Source organism: Orbicella faveolata, unplaced genomic scaffold (assembly GCF_042242905.1).
Source record: "Orbicella faveolata isolate gen_17 unplaced genomic scaffold, um_ofav_v1 contig_13, whole genome shotgun sequence".
NCBI lineage: Eukaryota > Metazoa > Cnidaria > Anthozoa > Scleractinia > Merulinidae > Orbicella > Orbicella faveolata.
This window is the reverse complement of record NW_028301540.1, coordinates 29,291,729-29,315,694: the sequence shown is the minus strand read 5'-3', so window position 1 is coordinate 29,315,694 and position 23,966 is coordinate 29,291,729. Positions and strand designations below refer to the sequence as shown.

General features: G+C 39.2%; 2 protein-coding genes across 2 annotated transcripts in view; one reads left to right on the top strand and one right to left on the bottom strand.

Annotated features, from left to right (window-relative positions):
• Nucleotides 1-8,056, top strand: part of LOC110053644 (uncharacterized) — a 294,177-nt gene extending 286,121 nt beyond the window's left edge. Inside the window, exons 20-27 of the mRNA XM_089285965.1 lie at nucleotides 362-690; nucleotides 821-959; nucleotides 1,513-1,841; nucleotides 1,973-2,111; nucleotides 2,714-3,042; nucleotides 3,174-3,312; nucleotides 5,450-5,599; nucleotides 7,050-8,056. Of these exons, the coding sequence (XP_089142091.1) occupies nucleotides 362-690; nucleotides 821-959; nucleotides 1,513-1,841; nucleotides 1,973-2,111; nucleotides 2,714-3,042; nucleotides 3,174-3,312; nucleotides 5,450-5,599; nucleotides 7,050-7,186 (1,691 nt within the window). The 3' untranslated portion in view covers nucleotides 7,187-8,056. The remainder of the gene's footprint in view (nucleotides 1-361; nucleotides 691-820; nucleotides 960-1,512; nucleotides 1,842-1,972; nucleotides 2,112-2,713; nucleotides 3,043-3,173; nucleotides 3,313-5,449; nucleotides 5,600-7,049) is intronic.
• Nucleotides 8,057-9,275: 1,219 nt separating this feature from the next.
• On the bottom strand, nucleotides 9,276-23,896 carry LOC110053655 (uncharacterized). Its single transcript, XM_020759913.2, has 17 exons — nucleotides 23,572-23,896; nucleotides 23,022-23,058; nucleotides 22,641-22,691; nucleotides 21,883-21,962; nucleotides 21,616-21,720; nucleotides 21,204-21,311; nucleotides 20,285-20,330; nucleotides 19,484-19,639; nucleotides 17,686-17,841; nucleotides 17,020-17,166; nucleotides 16,180-16,344; nucleotides 15,081-15,189; nucleotides 14,110-14,165; nucleotides 13,242-13,427; nucleotides 12,964-13,033; nucleotides 12,241-12,400; nucleotides 9,276-11,195 (listed from the first exon to the last, which is right to left on the bottom strand). Exons 1-17 carry the CDS (start codon nucleotides 23,698-23,700, stop codon nucleotides 11,058-11,060), a joined length of 1,899 nt encoding a protein of 632 aa, XP_020615572.2. The 5' UTR covers nucleotides 23,701-23,896; the 3' UTR covers nucleotides 9,276-11,057.
• Between the last annotated feature and the right edge of the window lie 70 nt (nucleotides 23,897-23,966).

Genomic DNA, 23,966 nt, shown 5'->3' with positions numbered 1-23,966 from the left:
GTTTGAGTTTAGTTTTGCACGTGAAGTTTTTTCTGAAAACCCCTTAAGTTACATACAAGTAAAGTGCAAGGGAAAAGTCGGGGAAGAAGAAGCCAAATTTTGCAGTTCTTAACTAAACATTACAAGTATTAGAGCATAGCTACACAGAATCAAAGCCAAAAAAAATATTTTTAGAACAGTCTTTTCATCTGGAGAGGCTTTATTTCTCTTAGACTGCTAACTAGAAGAGCTCAGTATTCCTGGTAAGGAGCTGTGAGATTGAAAAGATCAGTAATTCGATGTTGACTCCTTTTTTTTCTTTGTTTGTTTGTTTGTTTTTTTTCTTTCATGGTTTACTTATGTTTTGTGTTGTGCACCGCAGTGCCATGTACAGCATCTCTAGGCATGGAAACGCGTCTCATCAAAGACGCTCAAATTACCGCCTCTTCTGAGTGGGATTCAAATCACGCTGCAATCCAGGCAAGGTTGCACTTTAAGGCAGGTGGAGGCAAACAAGGGGCATGGTCAGCTCGCTCTAATGACGCCAATCAATGGATTCAGGTGGCCCTTGGGAGTTACACCGAATTAACAGGTATAGCTACACAAGGAAAAAATGGACACAGTCAGTGGGTAACCAAATACCAGCTGCAATACAGTGAAGATGGAATGATCTTTCACTATTACAAAGAACCAGGCCAGAGATCGCCAAAGGTAAAACCATACCAATCTGACAATTTTAAATCGCTGCACGTATTCATGCAACCATTTTACAGCTAACCTAATTTAGTTTTATTTCTGTTATGAGAAGCTTTACTGTAGATCTGTTGATGCTAATGATTAGGTGTTTAGTGGGAATAAGGACAGAGACAGCATTGTTTACCACAACTTAAACCCGCCAATCCAAGCAAGCTACATCAGACTCAGGCCGACAGCGTGGTACGGTCATATTTCACTGAGGATGGAACTGTATGGTTGTTTAGGTATGATTGTAGTCTGATTACTTGCAACTTTTTCAGCTGAGTGGAACATCTTAAGATAATATCTGATTGCTTAAGAGTTACGTGTTTTGTATTTGCTAGTACTGAAAGCTGGTCTTATGTTTGTTTAAAAGTGTTTTCTAACCTCCAAAGTATCGGCATATACTTACTGTTAATAAAAATAAGGAACTGGAGTTGGATCATCATCCAGACAAGTTTTATGTTTCAAAGAGGTGAGGTTTGAGTTTAGGTTTGAGTAAAGTGTATGGGACCGGTCGGGGAAAAAGAAGCCAAATTTTGCAGTTCTCAACTAAAGATTATAAGCATTAGAGCATAGCCTAACAAAATCAAAAGCAAAACAATTATTTTTGAAACAGTCTTTTAATCTGGAGAAGCTTTAGTTTTCTTACACTGCCAACTAAAAGAGCTCAGTATTCTTGTTGAGAAGATGCGAGCTTGAAAGGATCAGTAATTCAATGGTGACTCTTATGTTTTGTTCGTTTGTTTGTTTGTTTTTCTTTAATGGTTTATTTATGTTTTGTGTTTTGCACCGCAGCGCCATGTACAGCATCTCTAGGCATGGAAACGCGTCTCATCAAAGATGCTCAAATCACCGCTTCTTCTGAGTGGGATTCAAATCACGCTGCAATCCAGGCAAGGTTGCACTTTAAGGCAGGTGGAGGCAAACAAGGGGCATGGTCAGCTCGCTCTAATGACGCCAATCAATGGATTCAGGTGGCCCTTGGGAGTTACACCGAATTAACAGGTATAGCTACACAAGGAAGAAATGGACAAAGCCAGTGGGTAACCAAATACCAGCTGCAATACAGTGACAATGGAGTGATCTTTCACTATTACAAAGAACCAGGCCAGAGATCGTCAAAGGTAAAAGCATACCAATCTGACAATTTTAAATCACTGCAGGCATTCATGGCAATCATTTTACAGCTAAACTAATTTAGTTTTATTTCTGTTATGAGAAGCTTTACTGTAGATCTGTTGATGCTAATGATTAGGTGTTTAGTGGAAATAAGGACAGAGACAGCATTGTTTACCACAACTTAAACCCGCCAATCCAAGCTCACTACATCAGACTCAGGCCGACAGCGTGGTCCAGTCATATTTCACTGAGGATGGAACTGTATGGTTGTTTAGGTATGATTGTAGTCTGATTACTTGCAACTTTTTTAGCTGAGCAGTGGAACATCTTAAGATAATATCTGATTGCTTAAGAGTGACGTGTTTTGTATTAGGTAGTACTGAAAGGTGGTCTTATGTTTGTTTAAAAGGCTTTTCTAACCTCCAAAGTATCGGCATATACGCAGTATTAATAGAAATAGGGAGCTGGAGTTGGGGTCATGATCCAAACGAGTTTTATATTTGAAAGAGGTGAGGTTTGAGTTTAGTTTTGGACGTGAAGTTTTATCTGAAAACACCTTTAGTTACATGCAAGTAAAGTGAATGGCAACAGTCGGGGAAGAAGAAGCCAATTTTTTCAGTTCTCAACTAAACATTACAAGCATTAGAGCGTAGCCTAACAAAATTAAAGGCAAAAATATTTTTTCAAAACTGTCTTTTAATCTGGAGAGGCTTTATTTTTCTCAGACTACTAACTAGAAGAGCTCACTATTCATGCTGAGGAGCTGTGAGATTGAAAGGATCAGTAGTTTGGTGTTGACCCTTTTGTTTTGTTTGTTTGTTTGTTCGTTTGTTCATTTCTTTTATAGTTTACTTTTGTTTTGTGTTGTGCACGGCAGCGCCATGTACAGGATCTCTAGGCATGGAAACGCGTCTCATCAAAGATGCTCAAATCACCGCTTCTTCTGAGTGGGATTCAAATCACGCTGCAATCCAGGCAAGGTTGCACTTTAAGGCAGGTGGAGGCAAACAAGGGGCATGGTCAGCTCGCTCTAATGACGCCAATCAATGGATTCAGGTGGCCCTTGGGAGTTACACCAAATTAACAGGTATAGCTACACAAGGAAGAAATGGACACAGTCAGTGGGTAACCAAATACCAGCTGCAATACAGTGACGATGGAGTGATCTTTCACTATTACAAAGAACCAGGCCAGAGATCGCCAAAGGTAAAACCATACCAATCTGACAATTTTAAATTGCTGCAGGCATTCATGGCAACCATTTTACAGCTAAACTAATTTAGTTTTATTTCTGTTATGAGAAGCTTTACTGTAGATCTGTTGATGCTAATGATTAGGTGTTTAGTGGAAATAAGGACAGAGACAGCATTGTTTATCACAACTTAAACCCGCCAATCCAAGCTCACTACATCAGACTCAGGCCAACAGCGTGGTACGGTCATATTTCACTGAGGATGGAACTTTATGGTTGTTTAGGTATGATTATAATCTGATTACTTGCAACGTTTTAAATGTTCCAACTTAGTTTTACACCTAAAATTACGTCTGGGTTTTAATTGCGTAATGTACATCTGATTAGTGATTTATTAGTTCGTGGTAAGTCATTGTGTAGGGTTTGGTAATACTGACAACTGTGAAACATGATTTTTTTAAAAATAGAAGAACCGTAGCGAGGACAAAACATATTAAAAATTTAAAGAAAACGGTCACTGGCTATATAAAGTTAAAACTTTCAGAGCTTTCGGTTGTCAGACTACAGCCTTCGATGGATGAAAAATGGAAAAGATAACAACTACAAATATATACAAAAATGGGTGGAACTATAAAAAGAATGTCTTAAAAAAAAAGTTTTTTATTGTTCCACTTATTTTTGTGTATATTTGTAGTTGTTGTCTTTTCCACTTTTTATCCATCGAAGGCTGTAGTCTGACAGCCGAAAGCTCTGAAAGTTTTAACTTTATATAGCCAGTGAACGTTTTCTATAAATTTTTAATATGATTTTTTTAATTCAAAGCTGATAGACATATACTAGTTCGCCCCTTGGAAATGAATGACCTTCATGTGCCATCTTTTCAGTGAAGCTTAGTCAGTGATGGAACGATATGCCAGAAAACCTGGTCGTATGTTTTTTCAAGAGGTTTTTTTGATTACGATATTATCGGCATATTTATTAATAATATTAGGAACGAGCTAGAATGAAGATCATTATCACGTAGAAGTTTGGGGTTACAGTTTTTGTAGTTATGCTATATCTGAAAAATGTTAGGTACATCAACTAAGCTGCATGGCAAAGCTCGCAGAAGCACAAGACAACACGTAGGGGCCAAACCACCCCCCAAATGTTTCTTCAGTTCTTGGGTATTTCACATTATTTCGCATCACTTAAAAAGTATTGACTCTTTCTACACCAAACTTGGCAGATGAGCAGGAGACCTATTGCCAATTATATTTACGTGAAAAATGTCGGTAAATGTCAAAGTTGTGACGTCACAGTGATGACGTCATGTTTTTTGCCACTTTTGAAGTTTTTAATATGCTTATTTTTTACAATGTGTTCGAAAAAGCACATCAAAGGGAGTTGAAACCTGAAACAATTTTGTCCATATCACAAGAGTTAAATGAAATATGGCATTTTTAAATATGAAAAATAACTCTGCAAAATATGGGGTCCCCCCCCTTGAGAAAAATCCCCAAATTGGAGCTGTATTTTTGTTCCAGCAAATGCAGCTATGTTGCACATGTGATGTGCCAGATGACTAAAGCAAAAATAAAGAAGAAAATCGGATTAAAAATTATCCCTCTAGTGTTATTGCGTTAAAACTAGTTTTGTTACGTCATAACCTGTGATGTCACCCGTTTTTTACTGTTAATACCATCGTAACAAAGCCGAAAATCAAATTTCTAAAACCATACGATTTTTGACAACATCAAGCTTTCTATTTTTCTAGATTATTAGCCTTCCTAGAATAAAACTGAAAAAAATAAACCGGAGAGATTGACTTAAGAAGGACAGTATGGTTAACCAAATTCCGGGGGGAACAACAAAAAAATATTTAACTTACCATATCTCAAAAAATAATCATCACAGCAAAAAACGGTTTCCGGCATTTTACTCCTCAAGTCAGGGCCTTTCCAATGACATAATCTTTACATAAGATTTTACAAAAAATTATAACACGTTTTGATGACGTCATCAATTATGACGTCATAATCTGACATTTTGTCACAACTTCCAAATTAAAATAAACTGGAGAACAAAGAAAGCTCATATGCCAAACTTGGTTCAGAAATATATAAACCAAGCAAATATAGCCTTCATGAAACATTAGGGGGGTGGTTTGGCCCCTACGTGAAGTTCTACAGTTGTTAAGTATACATCACAAGCCTTAAGCGGACGACATTCAGCGCAAAAGACATTTTACAGTAAGGAGCTTATAATCCCTAGAGTCTTTTAGTATAAGTTGATGGTCTCATATTTTGGTTTAGGAGGGGGGTATTTTGATGAGAACGATATTTTGTCTGAGATTTAATTAGAGAGTGCTAAATTTGTCGTGGGCATGTTTTTAATTTGCTGATGATCTATTTGTATTCGTTCGCTGTCATCTGGTTCTAGGCAACGCAACCGATCCAGTCTCCCAAGGTGGTCGAAGAAGACGTGAAGTTGGCGATCCCAAGACTAATGTGTACTCCTTGGCTGAGGGCGCACTCCACCTGGCGCGAGCGAAACGAGAGGAAAAGCGCAAGAAGGACCTGGATAAAAGTGGTATGCAGGCGTTCGAGTTTAAATCACATAATAACCCAAGTTATTCTCGCATTTTGATTGGTTCTCGCCTATGATCTATTAGAGGACAGACGCACGATTGACGTCATCATTACAAAGTTTTTCCCTCTGTGTTTTAAAATGGCGGAAAGTTTTGAGAATTTAGATACTGTTTTACATGACTGGGCAAAAGACAAGGTGCGAAAAATAGTCTTGTCGAGGTATTGAACAGGTACGAGAAGCATAGTCTAGCAGGGAGAAGAAAGATAAAGCCGTTTCTTTTTAAGAAAATGACTCTGAAAAAATACTCGAGCAGTCTCAGTCGGCAGTTGAGCGAGACTAAACCAAGCACAAAATTGGTAAGTCGAGAACCATTGCTTTATCTCGAATTTAACAAACCCAATAAACAAAACGTTTATGAGATTAGTTTACTGAGAAAAATTCAGCTTTTCTCAGTCTCAAAATAATTGTTGACACACTGATTGATGTCAAAAATGAAACATAAAAACCGCTTCTTAAAATCAGTTAAAATAAACACATAACCTTGGTTTCCGATGCGAATGTTCCAGTCCGTTTCAGGGCACAGCAGCGAGAAAAGTATAGCTCACTACAGCTTACGGCCAACTGTATTGCAGCTGAAAGGTGTCTCCGACACTATTTCAAACTGATTTGAGAATCACCAACCACAGAGGACACAAATTTCCACCATCACTAACGCTTTTTTCATTCAAAACTCGAATCGAAAGTTTTCCGAGCGTATTCTTTCAACTCCTGCAGTATTCAAGGCAACGTCTAAGCTTTTCGGCTTACAGGGCTGCTCTGATGACAAAAACCGACTTGACTTTTCAGCATTGTCTTTAAGATTTGTAGATTTCGCAGTTCAATTCTGCTTTCGCTGTAAGTTTTCATTCCACGACAAGCAACGCTCAAGTCAAGTTTGACAGTGGCGTGATTTTCTTGGACCAATCACAATTCTTTGCGACGCGTAGCAACCATTGAGATTGCTTCATTTTGTATAGAAAATAGATTACGTCAAATGGCTTTTTTCGTGTTCGCCAGAGTGGGCAACAGCCGGCTTTCGAGTTATGTTGAAAAATTTTGAATTAAAAAAAATGCTTTATCTGTAGTAGTTTGTTTCGTTATTATATAAAACGAATAGATGCCATGCTGTGGTGTGTCTGTTCAGTAATAGATCACATAAGACGTCAAAATGTGGTAAGAACATCAGTGACACACTCGGCTATCGCTTCGTGTGCCACTTTTTTGTTCTTACCACATTTTGACGTCATCTGTGATCTATTACTGAACAGATGTACGGCAACATGGAATCTATTTGTTAAAAGACAAATGATGATTTGTATTTTTTTTTGACGTAGTAAGTAAAGAACGATTTTGAGAAATTATCATGTGTTGTCATCTTACTTCTTGTTATTTATGTTCTCAATCCCCCTAGGTTCCAGCTCCGTCTTCCTCATAGCTCTGCTTGTGATGTGCCTTGCTTGCTTGGCCGGAACGGCACTGATGATATTCAAAAAGTCACGTGACAAGTCTGCTGGGTTTGCTATGCTTGTCAGCGGTGGTCAGGAATGAAAGCATTCTTAAATACTTAACCGGACAGACTTAAGGGTTACTCGAGCATGAGATATGTACAGAATTACTGAAAGTTTCCTCGCTAATCTTTTTATTGTGTACTTTAGTTAGTCAGCCCTGTAGACAAAACACTAGTTACTACTACTCTTCTGAAAGGTTCTTCTCAAATTCATTAATAATTCATCAAGTTAAAACAAAGAAAATCACAACCGTGAAGGAGGTTTGGATACGGTACCCGGTCTCAATTAGCATAGATTTTGACGATTTTACCCTTCCGTTAACTCCTTAGTTTTAGTCTCGATTGAGAAGATATATCAAACACTCGAGACAGTGTTTATCGTCTATCCAAAGACCTCGAATTTCGAACTTCAACTCCCTTCTCTGTAGAAGTCTGGGAGGTTTTTAAATTGCAAGAACTTGACGTCGTAGTTGTATCGTGAAAAGAAAAAAAAAACTCTCTTCTCGGTGTTTGGATATCCCGATGAAAAACTGTCTCTCGTGTTTGATATATATTTCTTGAAGTATACCAAGATGATGTAAAAGAAGCATTCTTTTGACCTATTAATTTGCTTTATATTCTAACATTTTGTGAGAAGACTTCAGAGATTTAGTGTCTTAAAATAACTCGCTTTAATTACATATCCCTAGCTCAAGTTAAGCCCAACAATCTACTTTTTACCGGATTGACGAAACAATGTGATTGAGCTAAGGGGCTTTCTTTTTGTTTTTTGTTTCTTAGATGAAGAAGATATTACCATAACTAGTAAGTCTGCGGGGGATAGAATTTAGATGGGTGTAATAAGGAACCATTTCTGTAATGCAGAAATTATTGTGGGCTTGCAATAAACGCTGGTTTGATAAAAAATTGAAGTTGTTGTGTAAGGGTGTTTTTTTGTCATTTGAGTCAATAATTTTGAGTCCCCGGCCTTGCTCATTACAACATCGCAAAAATTACAGATGGTAACCGGACCAGCAATTAGCTAGTTAGTCGTCGTCGTCGTCGTCGTCGTCGTCGTCTTCTTCTTCTTCTGGCTCAGAAGAAGGAGAGGCGTCAAAAACACACAACGTTAAATCTTCAATTTTAGATCATGTGTTAATTGCAGTATAGACGTATCTTTTTTTATCACAAATAGTAATTTTCCGTGTTACCTGCGATACCACCGTTTTTATAGTTCAAGTTGATGCCGACACAAACTGGAAGTTACACCGAATTCGATTTTCACACTAAACTGAACTCCCAAACTTCGACGTAGACAAAAAATTCGTCGCCTGCTCAAAACATGACCCCAGATAAAATTAATGTCCATATAAAACTCGACATCCACTAAAAAAATTTTACGTCCACTTAAAACTTAATGACCACAGCAATTATATGTCCTTGCCAAATTTGACGTGCAAATCAAACCTTGCACTCTCCTACGTTTTAAGTTTGTTGCATGTACGCGTTCAAAATTTCAGAACAGCCCCAGCTCCTTCCATCCTACCTAACACACAGTTCTTGTTTCTGAAATGAAGTCATTCAACTTTAGCAACTCGTTTTGAAATACTGCTTTACAATCAGTTTGTTCCTGGAAGAGGGAGGCCTCGAAACAATAGTTTACAAAGGTAGCAAAACATTACCAAGAGATTACCAAAAGCTAGCTACGATGAAAAGATACATTACGCGTAAAGTACGTCCCTTAAATCATTACAGGTTCTGGTGATACTCTTCCTTATAACACGACTAAGTAAGTTCAGAGGGCCAACGACTAAAATAAACCAATGAGATTGCTCGATTGCCGGTCCAATATTCTCTAAGTATTGGACCGTGCGCTGTCCCGAACGATCCCGCACGATCATTCTTGAAGATTTTCCGGTTGCTATATATATGGCTTACGTTTCTGAAAGAACATGCTTTCACATACGCTTTTCCTTTCCATTTGCTTCCAAAACAAATCAAATGTGAGTATATGCCTAGTGGGCTCTTAAACAGAATTACGCGCCTGAAGTTTGCGATGTTTTCCTGGTCCGTGATCGTGGCATTTTTTCTAAACATTTTCAGTCGTGTATTAAATTGGCTGCTCGGGACCGTAATAGAAAAATATCGGAATTGTTTTTTTTTTTTTTTGTGCTGACCAAGCGCAGCGAGGTCCATACTGTCAAGACTTCGATATTCTCCCAGTACCGTCACCCGTGCTTGGTTAATAAGATATGTCTATTCTCAAAGTACTTTATCACAATATCAAACCAAACAAAAACAAGAAGCACACGATTGTGACAAGTAATAAAGATATAATTTCAAAAATCTTAGCTACCTAAAGCAATAATTAGAGTTTAAGCATGACGTTTACAGCAGGCAGCAAATGGCAAAGATTACCTCTGAACTTGTGTTCTTTTCTTCTAATCCTTAACTAAATCACACAAAAATAGAAAAATGTCTTCTACTATTCACCGCAAATAAAAATATTTTCACTCTACTTTATAGACAGCTGAAGACAAACGGCAAAAGTTTCATCTTTGCCGTTCGCCGTTTGATGTAACGTCATGCTTAATTAGGGAGTTTAAGAAACCAGGACGCGACGCCGAGAACAGGGTAGTTTAAAAAATGGTATATATCTTACCTGCGAATCTCGCGGTACTATAAAGCCATTCTCCTTTGTTTCTTAGTGTCAAAACTATGACGAAACTGAATCTGGGACAAGGCAAAACATTTAAAGTAAAAATGAAAAAAATAGCCGTCGTGGTTCACGTTCTCTAGACAACGTAGAATTTGGTCATTTCACGTTGTTGTTTTGCAGAGGACGACAAAGAAATGTACCAAGAATTATAGCCCACGTGCACAGCCATTGTTCTGCTCATTAAACCTTTTGTTTTAGCGACGTTCCCGTTACCGTTGCCGTCGTGGTTTTCTTAAACTGCCTAATCTCTCTATTAACTAGTTTTAATTTTAAAGCAATATCCCGCTCTTGGTTTAGCACCAAAGGGTGATCTTTTTTATTTACTTGTAATATAGATCCTAGGTTTTTTTAACTGTCATACAAAAAGGTGATTGCACATCTCGGGACATTTTCCTTTTGTTTTGTATTCTTTAGCTAAATTAAGGAATAACTATAGGATTACTGTTAACTAAATAAGTCCTCGCAACAGAATATCAAATCTCTTTACTTTTTCAGCCCGTTTTTTGCGATACAATCGGGAGAATATAGTTTTCAATTAAAACGTTTTACTTGGATAAAATCCATCATTTTCTTAACTTGCCTAAGCATTAAACTTTGAAATATAATATTTACTTTGTAATGTATATAGTTCAGAATTCACAAGAAACACTTTTCGACGGATGCTAATTCAATGTCGGCAAAAACTGAATAACCGAACAATGTTAAAAATAACCATGGAGTAAAAATGTTTCGAAAACATGATCACTGTTTTTAATAGCATTATGTTGACTTTGTTTAATCATGGTTTGTTTGTGGTTAGCCCATGTAGAATGGTTGTTGGGGATGGCTGTCGAAAGCAAACCCTTGTTTCTTTTGTCTTGTTGTTTCCCGAGTGTTTAAAGTTTGTGTTGACATGCTCTAATCAATCAAAGCCAACACGCTGTCGTTAAGTTTCTTCTAATCCGGAGGAAAGTGTACCTTGTATGGGACGGATCTAGGGGTGTTCGGGGGATTCGGTCGAACCCCCTAAATTAAAAAAAAAAAAATTGAGACATTATAACACGCTGACTTGGCCTCTTTCCGAGGACCTCAATTTAAACATTTCCCGGCGGATGATGCCCCCGGACCCCCCCAACAGGGGAACCCCTTCGGCGGTCCGTATCTCGAACCCCCTGCTCTGAAATCCTGTATCCACCCCAGCGTGTCGCCTTTCTTGTCCAAAGTCAAGACTATCGTCACATCTCTTCTAGAAGAACGGAGTAACATTTGTCACAGACACGCCGAGGGATGCGGTATCCTGGCAGGGCAAGGATAGGAGTTCGCTTGGAGGTGCACGAAGTACAAAACACGCCTCCACATTTGCGGCAGTGGTGCTGTAGATTAAAAAATAAATCTTACATATGTACTAGTTCCGCAACCCGTCTGAGTGGTATACCATGAAATATCACACGAGTCACTTGTATTTTCTCGATATACACACATGAATGTGTATACTGAGAAAATACAAGTGATAAGTGGCATATTCCACGTGATCAGAAACTGGATCGAGAGTTCTCATTGGCTCAACCATCGTGGGTCATGAACCATTATATCATGCTCTACAAATATGGTAAGCGTACGCGTGACTTCTTGGGGCGTTTTTGATTTTATTTTAATCCAGTTTTCTAAATTTTGAGGGCGTTTTTGATAAAACAATTATTCTACTCGCGCTTGTTGGATGTGAGATGATTATAGCCAACTCATATCCAACACGCGCTCCTGGAACAATTGTTATGTGTAACAAGAGCAAGCGCATAGATATGCCATGATATATACCGTCGAGTATACAACGGTTTTTCTGTATTCTGATTGGCTGTATTTTCTATGGTATGGTATAAAAGCTAGTATTATCTAGTATACAAAACCTGTAAGTAAAACCTTTTCCAGTAAAACACGTTTAACCTAACTTTGGATACATCACGAGTTTAGAACGAGGGTACAAGAGAGAATATCATGAATCGGTCATGGATAACACAAGTGAATATATGAAAGATCATATATTTGAATTGCAGAGAAAGATGTAAAGACTTCAACGGGATTCCAAGCCATGACCTCTGCGATACCGGTGCAGAGCTCTGCAAACTGAGCTATCAAGCCAACTAGGAGCTGGTCACGTTCAACCCTGATTTTTTTTAGGCTTTAATTTCGCAGCTGCTTAAGCTGTACATATAACTACAATGATCATTCATGTCTTCACAATAAGTACATTCCTTTCACAAAATAAGAATAAACCACGTGAAGTAAAGGTATTACTGATATTCTCAGAAACTGTCGCTAGACCTGCTTTTATCTTGAAGTTCTTGTTTTGTTTAGTCCCGATACGTGTAACTGATAAGTTTACCTTAGCAGAAAATTCAAAAGCAATTTATATTACAGTACCTTTCTGTTCACCAGTGAAAACCTTGTCTTACAAGCCATACAGTTCTTGATCAAGTCATCAGATACCCAGGCCCTGGTGACAAGACAGGCTGTGTGTGTACTGCCGCACGCTACAGAGCGAACACGCTTGCCATCCATGTCCAGTTCACAGGGCAACGGCCTGGAATGAAAACACAACAGCAGTGAACTGCTTGCCACGGGAGGCGCAAAGGTGGGGGAAGTCGGGTGTCCCGTAAGCTGACACTCGAGAAACCTGAAAAATGTCCACTCACGAGAAATATCTGTCGTAGTTTAAAAAAATTTCTGTCACGAGAAGATGAAGGGAGAGAGAAAGACGTAATCCCACAAATAGACCTTGTCCCAAAGGTAATCCCTTTTGAGTTATTTTTAGACGTAGCTCTCGCTGTAACGCGACGAAGCGTGTTGCGTGGATGCTTTCGTGGAGGATGAAAATGCGCGTTGAGCTACTCGGGCTGTCCACGTGAGCAAAATCCACTTCACATGATTGGCCATTTCTATAACCTCCAGGGATTTCCAAAACCGGGAGTGATCTAAAAATAGCTTGACATTGGAAATAAGGCTTACATAGGAGATTTACACTATTACTCTTCATTCTCTCTTGCTACAGTTTGATTTGCTTCTAACCCACGTTTACTTGTTTCAGCCTAAAGATCACAGGTTTACTCTTATATTACAGTAAGATTGTCAAGGAGTCCAACTTACCTGTCTCTTGTATCACCATGACCTAAGCGGCCCGCTCTTCCCTTGCCCCAGATGAATACTTCTCCTGTTTCTGTAACAGAAAGACAGCAAAGGGCCTTGTAAGGAGTCACGGCGATTTGGAAGAGGGAGTCATCAACAGAGCTGGTCGCTCGTGAGAATAAAATCTCGTCAACAAACACCACCCAAAAGTCAGGCGTTGGTTTTAAAAGAGATTACGAATACAAAATTGAGGTGGTGCATATTTCCACTGCCCCCTGGGGGCAAGACATATAACTGACCTGTGACAGCGGCTGTGTGAGAAGCACCACAGGACACTTGGACAGGTTTGGCAGCTCTTGAGTGAGCAGAGAGATGGATGCGTTTTGGAGCATTCAGCCTTAACACCGGGTCTTCTGACTTGCCTCGCTGGTTTATCCCGAGCTGGTTATCTGTGTTATCGCCCATCCCAAACAGCTTCCCCTTTTCTGAAACAATGATTAAGCGCCATGAATTCTGCCGTCAGAAATATTAACCTTGACGACAACCGTTTGATAAGAAAAGAGCAGTCTTAAACTGAGTGTTGTACACTCTGAACAATGAAATCACAATAGCCAAACACAGTAAATGTAAACAACACAATGAACCAATGAGAAAGCAAAGCAAATAGACGTAACAAGCACCAAGCGCGGGAAAACACGATAGAACAAGCCGCGACTGACTATTCTTTTGCATCTGATTGGCTACGCAGAAGGCGCAAGTTTTTAAGCCAATCATAGCGCTTGGTAAGTAAACCTAATGAAAGTAATTCTGGTTTACTTGCGACACTCAATTGAAAATTGCTAAATTACATGTAATGCAGTTTAGTTTACGGTGAAATAATCAACGGAGTTAAAGTGCTAAGCAGAAGCGTCTTTCTGATCGATTCCAGGTGAAATTTGTCCATCAGCAACACCAAAGTGTAAACAAATAAAAGACAACCAGGACTGTGCCTTTTCCAGGATCATAAAGAAAAATTATTTTTCTTTTCTTCCCAAAAAATGTTCCACGAATACATCAATTCCTATCCTCCTATCTTATTTTGCGGATGTGAAATTTTGGTTTCGACTACCAGATTATGAAACACACCATACTGTGACAACATTACGAGTGACACGTGGTACAGCTTACTTGTTAAAAATACAGTGTGTTTATCCCCACAACTCACATCAATGATGTGGTGACTTCTACAAAACACAAAACCATGACAATTAACATCAGTAAACAATTTTAAAACCAGGACCGGGTTGTCCTAAAGCCAGTTAACGCTAACCCAGGATAAAAAGCGAACCGAAGTATTTATTCTTCCTGTACAAAAATGTTTTTCACTGCTCAATTTTTTTGCAGTTTGAGACTATTCAACCTCAAAACTGAATGGCAAACAATACAAACAGAAAACCTCACTGAAAAGTTACAAAACTGAAATCTAAATTCCCACTAGTCCATGGTTAGCTTAATTGGCTTTAAACAATTTAGCCCAGTAGTTTCCACGTTAGTCAGCCAGCCCCTAGAAAATCCCTTCACATCACAGTGTTGGAGTTTGCCGCCACGCAACCTTCAAGGACAGAACGCAAACCTAAAATGAAGAACCGGGAAAGTTCCAAGCAGCTGGTATTTGCTTCATACACTTGACCTCTCAGATTGAAGGCTTCTAACCCTACGCTCGTTGAATTTTGACCTCGTTAAACTTATTGTCTAAATTGAATTACGTTTTCACTCACTTGGCTAGACTGCAGGTAGTCTTTCTTTTGTTCGAAAATCCGTGAGGAAGAACTCGAAACAGACGAGGGTGCTACCTGCGGCTCGGGGCTTCACATGTCACGCTCGCACGCTCGCACGCTCGCGACCGCTCACTTGCGTTGAGTTTTCTTTGCGTTCTTCCTCACGAAATTTCGAGCAAAAGAGAGATTACTCGCAGTCTATCACGTGGCCAGCAGTCATGCAAATTTTTCATGGGAACAAAAGAAATTTCTTACATAAGAAAAGCGTTCAACATAAGATTGGTTTGGTATACGAACCAGACCGCCGTTTCATTGCTGTGATGTCATACGAGAACACGCTATAGATTATATAGGCCGTGGAGGTTTTAGTGATGGCGTTACCTGAGATCTGATGATATCTGAATCGGATTGGACGAAAAGCTTATATTTTCCATTCCTAATTGTCCACAGCTGTTGTCACCCCACATCCAAAGCAAACCATGCCCACTATCTATGATACAAAATTTTAATAGGTTGAAGACAAAGCTATCTATAGCAGGAATTACTAAGAACGGGTTATTCGTTGTATGGGTTACAAGTGCTTAACAATTCGCCAGTACCCAATTTTATTATTGTTCTTATGGCTAGCTACCCGGGCGGGCAAGATGGCGCGATCTTGCTCCTCGGGATTACCCGCTGTGTCTCGCAAGAAAACAGTGTTTATTTTTCCATATAATAAATCCTCTATTGACCAAGCTTGTTCGGTCAAGATGGCTGGATATTGGCCAGTAGGCTAGCACTTCTTCCGAAGAATTTATGATCGAGGAGGGTGTCGTTAAAATGTACGGGCAGATTAGAAAACATCGAAGGACACATCATGAGCCCCTCATGTAGTATCAACAACGCTTATGGAATCATTTGGTTCAAACCAGTAGGAAACATCAGTTTAAATATCACAATCATAAGTCAGGCCACAAGATCTCTGGGAGAGAATTTCTATCTAACAACATTAAACTTCTTGCCCCAAACTCAAACTTTCCTGGGTAGGTCTTAAAAAAAGGCCATCACCAGAATCTTCGGCTGTAAAATCTACACAAAGCATTTCGAATTCACGCGATTCAGCCAATGTTTCTCAGCCTCCACAAGGAGATACACTTTTAAAAGTGTACCTCCTTAAAAGACAGATCACGTTAACTAATCTTTCACAGAAAATTGAACATGAATGCGAGAACTGTGTTTTATGTAGCACATGATCTACTTACGAATGAATTATTTTAGAATTGTTGGAATTACTGTAAATAATGTAGCTAAATTTTAGTCTCTTTTTATTGTAAATATCAAATTTAGGTTTTTAAATTTTATAATTTATTTTATTTATTTTATGTGTCCCCTATTAGTAGAGGGTTTTTTATCCTCGGCTAGAATGTATTTGACACATTAATAAAGTTATTGATTGATTGATTGATTGATTTGTGACAACGCCTACATGCACTTGACTAACCAGATATCGCAGCACTGTGATGTGTCCCGCACGCCACAAAAGAGATGTGGTAGCTTTCTAGTTCCTGTGAGTGAACAGGCTCGTAACTCGTCGAAGGTCCTTTGACACCCAGTTGACCAAACTCGTTGTCTCCAAAAGCGAAGCACTGGCCGTTCTTGGTGCAAACTGTAGATTGACAATAATTATAAACACACCCAGATTACTAGTGTTACATACGAATTAAATTGCGGCCGTTTCGCCCGACAGCTGGTTCACCCGATGCCATTTCGCCCGCACTGATAGTCGGCTAGTCCAGACTCTTACGGTAGCTCCGTGGTCAATGGATTAAAAAACGAGAAATAAACGCCTTTTCGCGCGTTTTTGTTTCGTTATGTCCACATTGTTGTCTCTTTTGCACAGTAAACGAAAGAGAAATTTTAAGTACATCTTTCTTTGAACTTTCAGTCCGGGCGAACGGTTTTTTCGTGCGGGCGAACTGACATCGGGCGAACTGGCTATCGGGCGAAACGCCTGGTTACCTTACATACATAGCCGATGGTTTTCTCGATTGACCGGGGAATATTGGCCTCTTTCCACTCTTCCTCTGCCCATGTTTTTGTTTATCAGATATCTAATTTGCAAATTTATGTCCAAAAGTATCTCAGTATTTACGCGCTTGTGCTCCCTGTTCAACCAGACTAGCAATTAAAACTACTCAGAATTTGACAGTGTCACTTGGAACATGTATTTTTGTTTCATGCCATGAATGTGTATCCTTCAGAACCCACTCTACAACCTCTCTCCCACTGAGAGCACAGTAAGTACTTTAGGAACTAGTCTTTTAGTCACTGATAAGTTTACCTAGTGTATGGTTGCGTCCACATGCAACGTGCGCCACTCTGTGCTCCTCAAGGCCTTCAACAAATCTCGGCAGTATTTCCTTTCTCGAGAAACTCTCGTATCCAAGTCTCGGACCTCCCTTGCCCCAGGTGTATAACTCTCCTGTGACTACAGACAGGCAGAAACAAATTTAAGCCGAAATGGATTTTGTGGAATGTTATTGAGTTGAGAGAATAATAAATCCAGTGGAAGATGAATAAACAGCAAACCCTAGTGATAATTACTCCTTTACGACGAATTTGCAAACGGAGGTTTCACCCTGAAAACGCCTCAGTCAATTGTTTTCTGTCCACACTATACGCCGGAGGAATTTAAAAACGCAACAGTTGCAAGCCATCTTGTATTTATGCTCGAGGAAAACTCGGTCAGGGAAATCACACTGATTATTGTGACGCCGGCGTTTTCGAAAAGCTCCGTTTTCAAAGTATTTTCCGTCCACACGACGACGATAGGCCGGCGTTTTCAAATTCCTCCAGCGTAGTGAGGACGCTTCCTAAGTTTATCTACCATTTAACAGATCACAGCGCAATAAACATGCAACTGAACTCCAATCAATGTTATAATGCTTTTCAGATTCACATATTAGCCCATCTGTGCTATAGTAAAAGGATATCTTTATTATATTACCACAAACAGCAGCCGAATGAAACTCATGGCAGGCTATTCTTGTCACTTTCATGTCCTTTAATGCAGCAACTCTGAGCGGGGTCGCTCTGTCCCGCAAGTGTCCTTGACCAAGTTTTCCACCATACCCTGAACCCCACGAGTAAACTTCACCTTCCTCTGAAGAACAAAGAAGATTAAAGGGTTAGCTAGCCGGTAATTGAAAAAGCAAAACAAAACAAAACAAAACAAAACAAAACAAACAAACAAACAAAAAACAGACAAAAACAAACAAGAAAACATTAAACAGGGTCTGGAAGGGGTCCTGCGTGATCCGTGAATTGAGTGCGTGGCTCGGACGAACAGATACATGAATTTCAGCCGTGATTCGGGGAATTTCTATTGGCCGTTTCTCGAATTATATTGCAAGCTGTGTAAGTTGTGGTAAGTATTAGTATTGCAAGTGGCGTTAGTAATCCTATTGCAGTGTAAGTAGTTTAAGTGTAAGTATTGTCAGCGACATGAGTTATCGTATTGTACTGCAAGTAGTGTAAGTATTAGTATTGTAAGTAGCGTATCGTAAATCCTCGAATTAGCGCCCGAGGCGCTTATTTCAAATTTAGGAGAAGATGGGGGCGCTTATTCGCGGGGGTGCCTAATCGAGGCGGGGGGGGGGGGGGGGGGGACGCTAATTTTATTTTTCCCAAATCGTGGCCTGACATGATCATTTTTTTAATACATCATCTGCGCGTAAACAACAACATAAGCTGTTTATCGACATAAAAAGCTGATCCTGAAGTTTAAATCGCGGCGCCGTTAGTACCCTGGCGTGTTCAACGTTTTCACTAAACGTGTTCACAAACTGAAACAATGCAAATATAATGCTAAATGACGAAAACTATACATCCTTTGCTGTCTCAGTACTCGTCCACAAAATGGGGGAAGGGGAGGGGGGCGCTTATTCGAGGGGGGGGGGCGCTTATTTTAAATTTTGGCCGATAGGAGGGGCGATTATTCGAAGGGGGCGCTTGTTCGAGGGGGGCGCTAATTCGAGGATTTACGGTAAATGATCGTATTGTATTGCAAGTAATATAATAAGTAGTCTGTGTAAGTCTTAGTACAGTGTTGCACATTGTAAGTTAAAATTAGCGGCAGAAGTAGTCATATTGAAAAAGAATAAAAATAATAATTAAGAAGTATTGTGAGTAGAGTACTTAAATGTAAATGATCCGTCACGAAAATAGAGCTTTTCCCAAAAAACCATTCAAACCGGAGGAATTTGAAAACGCTGGCCAAATGCTTTTTAGTGTGGACAGAGAACATTTTGAAAACAAAGCTTTTTGAAAACGATGACGTTACCACAATCATGATCTTTCTCTGACCCAGTTTACTCAAACACAAATCGAATATGACCGCTGATTGATGCGTTTTCAAATATCTCGGGCGCAGTGTGGACGGAAAACATTCGATCCGTTTTCAGAGTGAAACCTCCGTTTTCAAATTCCTCCGGCATGGTACGTACGGTGCCTTAGTAGAAAAAAGTAGCAATTACCAGTCGATGGCAAGTACTGTGCACCCTCGATCACAGCGATAGCACTATGTTGTCTTTTCTTTTTGTCGCCCCAGAACATGACAAAGTTGATAACTAGCTGAGTCTTAAGGAGAAGTGCAATATTCCAATATGCAAAGAGAGGCAAAAGTCGTCTCCACGATTTCAAAATGCATTTACCAAAATTTACTGAATTATGCAGTCATTGTAGTGTTAACAGCTTTTACTCTGGAGATTTAGTTTGGTGTAGTTTTAAGGTGGAAATTTACTCACTTGTTGCAACAATGGTGTGAGTGACCCCACATGCCACTTTAACAATGTCTTTTGAAATTAGTGCCTCTACTACTTTAGGGACACTCTCTTCACCATTTTCACCATGCCCGAGCATTCCAGTGGTACCATCTCCCCACGTGTATAAGTCACAAGCGTCTGAAATCAAATAAACAAAGCACTGATTCACTCAATTCTATCTACAATTGATGTGTTCTGCAAACTATTGACAACTACACCAGGGATGGCGAGCAGAGACACTGCTAACAAAAATGTGGCCCGGGTTTGAATCTGGCCTGGTGCCATATGTGAGTTGAGTTTGTTGTTGGTTCCTGCCTTGATCTGGGAATTTTTCTCCAGTTTTCCTCCCTCCACAAAAACCAACATTTCCAAATTCCAATTCGACCAGGATGGAGGGCCCGCATGAAAACCAGCCAAGGCTGATGCAGCTTCCTCTCTAAATACTGCAATATATTTATTTTATTTGTTTATCATGCAGCTGTAAAGGGTCAAAGGCCTCAGAGACACACAACTTTTTTTTTTATAAAACAGAACTTTTTCGATTTTATCTTATTGAATCAACCCAAAGAGGTGACTCCTGGATTAATGAATCATTTTTGAACTTTGGCAAAGAAATTAAAAATCCTTTTTACGCATTTTAGAGATTTTGATTTCTAAAGGAGATGCACCTTAAGTTATTGATGGGAGCACCCATGACATCATAGTCAATTAAATTTAATGAGAGTTGTAATGATGGCCTGTACAGGCTCTATGTGTTAAAATCAGTAACATACTACGAGGTACCTTCACTGAGTGGTTTTCCATCAGGACCAAGCAGATGCAAAGGAACCTGTAGAATCAATCAATCAGAAACATATTAACTCTGGTCAACAATTCATTTCATAATATTTCAAGAGGAGACTCGTATATTAAAATGTCCGGGATGCTTGTTGTCTCACTAAGGGGTATAAATCAAAGATTCTTGTCTCACTTAGGGTGTTAATGGTAAAACACATTTTTTTAGCTGTCAAAGTATCAGTTCTTGTAGGTTGCAACCAAAAACGTATTTAATGAAAGAAACGCTCTTATTTCCTCTTTTAGGCTTGATTTCCACCAATCTCTCAGGTCCAGTCTACTAATGCAGGCTCCTTTCCTGAACAGTGGCTGACACAGTCTATTCGGTCTATTCCTTTTTAAGTGATATCTTTTAGGGGTGAAATAAAGCTTGAACCACACCCAGATTGGTCTCCATTAGGGTTTGATTGAAATTACCCAACAAGCGTTCCCAACATTTTCATATGGGAGTTCCTCAAGGAGACAAACCTCTCACCTGCTCTTCTGTAACCCACATTTATTTAAATCTACATGTAGTACTAGTGAAATTCAGCACCAGAATAAGCAGTGAATTGAAGCAATGAGTGGAATGCTCTGCTTATGAACTACACAAATTTAAACATCATTTGATTGTAGCTTCAATGAAGGAGACCCCACCCCCCTCAAAAAGAACCAATCTGTTGACTTGGAGAAGAGTGAGGAAGATGAAAAAATGCAAAATATGCCACCAAAACAAGGCCAAATAAATTCTGAGGAAAGTGGAAACTGACATTTTCCATTATCAGCGCACCCACAGGTACCAGGAGAAACAACAACGACACTGACGACCAGGATGATGAATTATATGACTGTGTAACATACTATGTTATCAATAACTGTTAATACACACCTCTTCTGGTCCTTGTGCAAGCTGGTTGTCTGTTTCATCTTGCTCATGCTTTCCACTTTCATATAACTCATCAACAGCCTTTCTGTCATTGAATCCACTCATCAGGGCCTTTACAAAAACAAAACACCTTAGTTTTGAAATTAGCAAAGTGAAGTCTGCACTCTAGCTTGGTGGCCCTTAAGGCTGGCAGTCACCTTGAATTTCTGTGGCATGATAGGATCCCCCTCCCCCAGTATTTAATTCACTGCTACCCACATGACTTATAGAAAGTGTCTTGCCTAAGAATTCAACTCAACGATGACCCTTAGTCAGGGCTCGAGTAGGGACCACTTGATCCAGAGTTCGGCAAATTAGTCACTGGCTAGGTGGCTAGCTCCTCTTCCCTGTCCAATACAATCGCACGGTCAAATACCTGTAAACCTGACGTCCATACTTCAAACTGTTTCTTGTCAAAACAGGCAATATCCAGTGTCTGTAAACTTCTGCCAATCTTGTAAACCACAGAGAAAGACATGGACTAAAACAAAAAGAATTTTTTTTGTTTCTGTTTAGTAATTATTAATCATAATTTTAATTATATTCTTTACATTTTATGTCTACATGACATGTATGTATATTCAGTATTTACATGTAACAATTATGAATCCATGAATTCAAAGTCAATGAATATTTTGCATACCTCCCTCTGTGGTACAGGGTAATTCTGAAATACTTTTGTCGTCTGTCCTTTAATTATTTCAGTCATTTGGGCAATTAAAACTAGACCAGAAGGAACAAAAAGACAAGGTTGGCTCTATGAAACATTTTCTGGACTGCTCACAGTTCACCGGAAAATGCAATTCACCAAGAGCTACAAATTTCCAGAAAATGAAACTGCCCATTATGCTATAGTACAAATCTACATGGCCAGATTACTCATGATGCGATATCCTCTTGTTGGTGATTTAATCTTTATTCTCAATATACCAGTCTGCTTGCCAGTGTGTTTCATATGAAATTACAGAGAAATCAGATGTCGGTTGCTTTTGGAAATGAAACATTTCATTTAATAGCTATGAAATATTCAGCCTAGAATCGTATAGCTCAGAGAATTCTTGCACCCTGATTGGTTACCTAGGCAACGTATTCAGTGTGAAATTGCGACTCTTGAAAGCGAGGCACCTTAAATATTGCAACATTCACACAACCTGTGTAAATGAAACAGGGTTTTCTTTCGCCTAAAAAGAAGGCTATGTGATTCAAGGAAAACTCATAACCTGACTTGTTAATTCCACGGTAAATTTCACTTGAAAAACCGGTAACGTACTCATGGCTTCATGCGCTATCGTTTTTTTGCGAGAAAGTTAACAAGCAATTAACCAGTCAGGTAATGAATTTTCTTCCGTAAAAGGGCAACAAAAACAAGCAGGCCACAAATTCAAAGATGTAGTTGATTACCAGACTTCTCTCCTGCTTTCCTTGGAGATCCCCACTGTACATGAGAGAGATCTGCAACAAAAGATATCAGACTGTCACTTCATCAGGAAGGAATATCCCAAGTTAAATTATCTAGGAGAGATCCTGAAGATTAAAGCGATCATGTGGAAAAAAGACCCCTATAGAATCCTGATTCCTACAGGTTGCTATTTACGATCCTTGAATGATTGAACAGGCTCCAAGAAAATATTTTCACCAGGGTGAGTAGGTAATGCATGTATAGGTATCTGATTAAACTGGAAGCGAGAAAACATGCACATATCATCACATATATTTACTAGCTGCTTTTAATAAAAACAAAATCAGCAATCAGTTTCAAAGCATTCTTTAAATTCATCTTACCTCTAGATAATATAAATTTCTTGATTTGAGGAGTTCCCTGATGAAACAAGAAGAAAAAATAGTGATATATTTCATATCATTTGTACCACATCAGTGAAAGATTGCTAAAAAGATGGATGGAAGAAAGGTGAGGGGGGAGCCAAGAAGGGGACACTTAACCCCTGAATATCTCCCCTAGATTGGCCTCTACAGTAAAATAAGGTTAGTGTACACACTTGAACTGCGGTTATCACGGGAATAGATGAACTCAATTAATTGACCTCATTCCCAATGTGTGGTTTCACAGCTCAGTTGGTAGAGCATCGCATCGGTATCGCGGAGGTCACGGGTTCGAATCCTGTTGAAGCCCTGATTTTTTTCAGGCTTCTTCTTTCCAATTGCTTAAATTGGAAAATTTACTGCATGATCATTCCTCACTTTCATCTATAACCGCAGTTCAAATATGAATTATTTCATATATACTTCACATCAAGACATAAGCTTAATATATAAAAAGCAACATATTAATATAATCCAAACTAGGTGTATAAATATGTCTATATATACTTACATGCCGTTTTACTTTGAGCATAACACAACCCTTTGTCATTTTAAATACAGAGAAGATAGAGGATTTCGCAGGTGACATCGGAGGTCGAGTATTTGGCGAATCTGTAGCTTCAGGGTTCAAACTTGACATATTGAGAGTAAAGCTGAAACTGTCCCAGTTGCAATATTGAGCCGAACAATCCAGGAACCAAAGGAACTAAAGAAGATCTCAAATTCAAATATCAATCACATTCTGTTCCATACAGTTTAAAAATAAATTTTTATGCGAGTATGAAGGCACAGACGGCGAGTTTTTCCTGAGGGTCTTCCGCCATTTTGGAATTCCTCCAGACATGCAATGCAATCTGGGAAGAAAATAAACCTTTAGAGCCCAGTCTTTCACTGCCTCGCGCATCG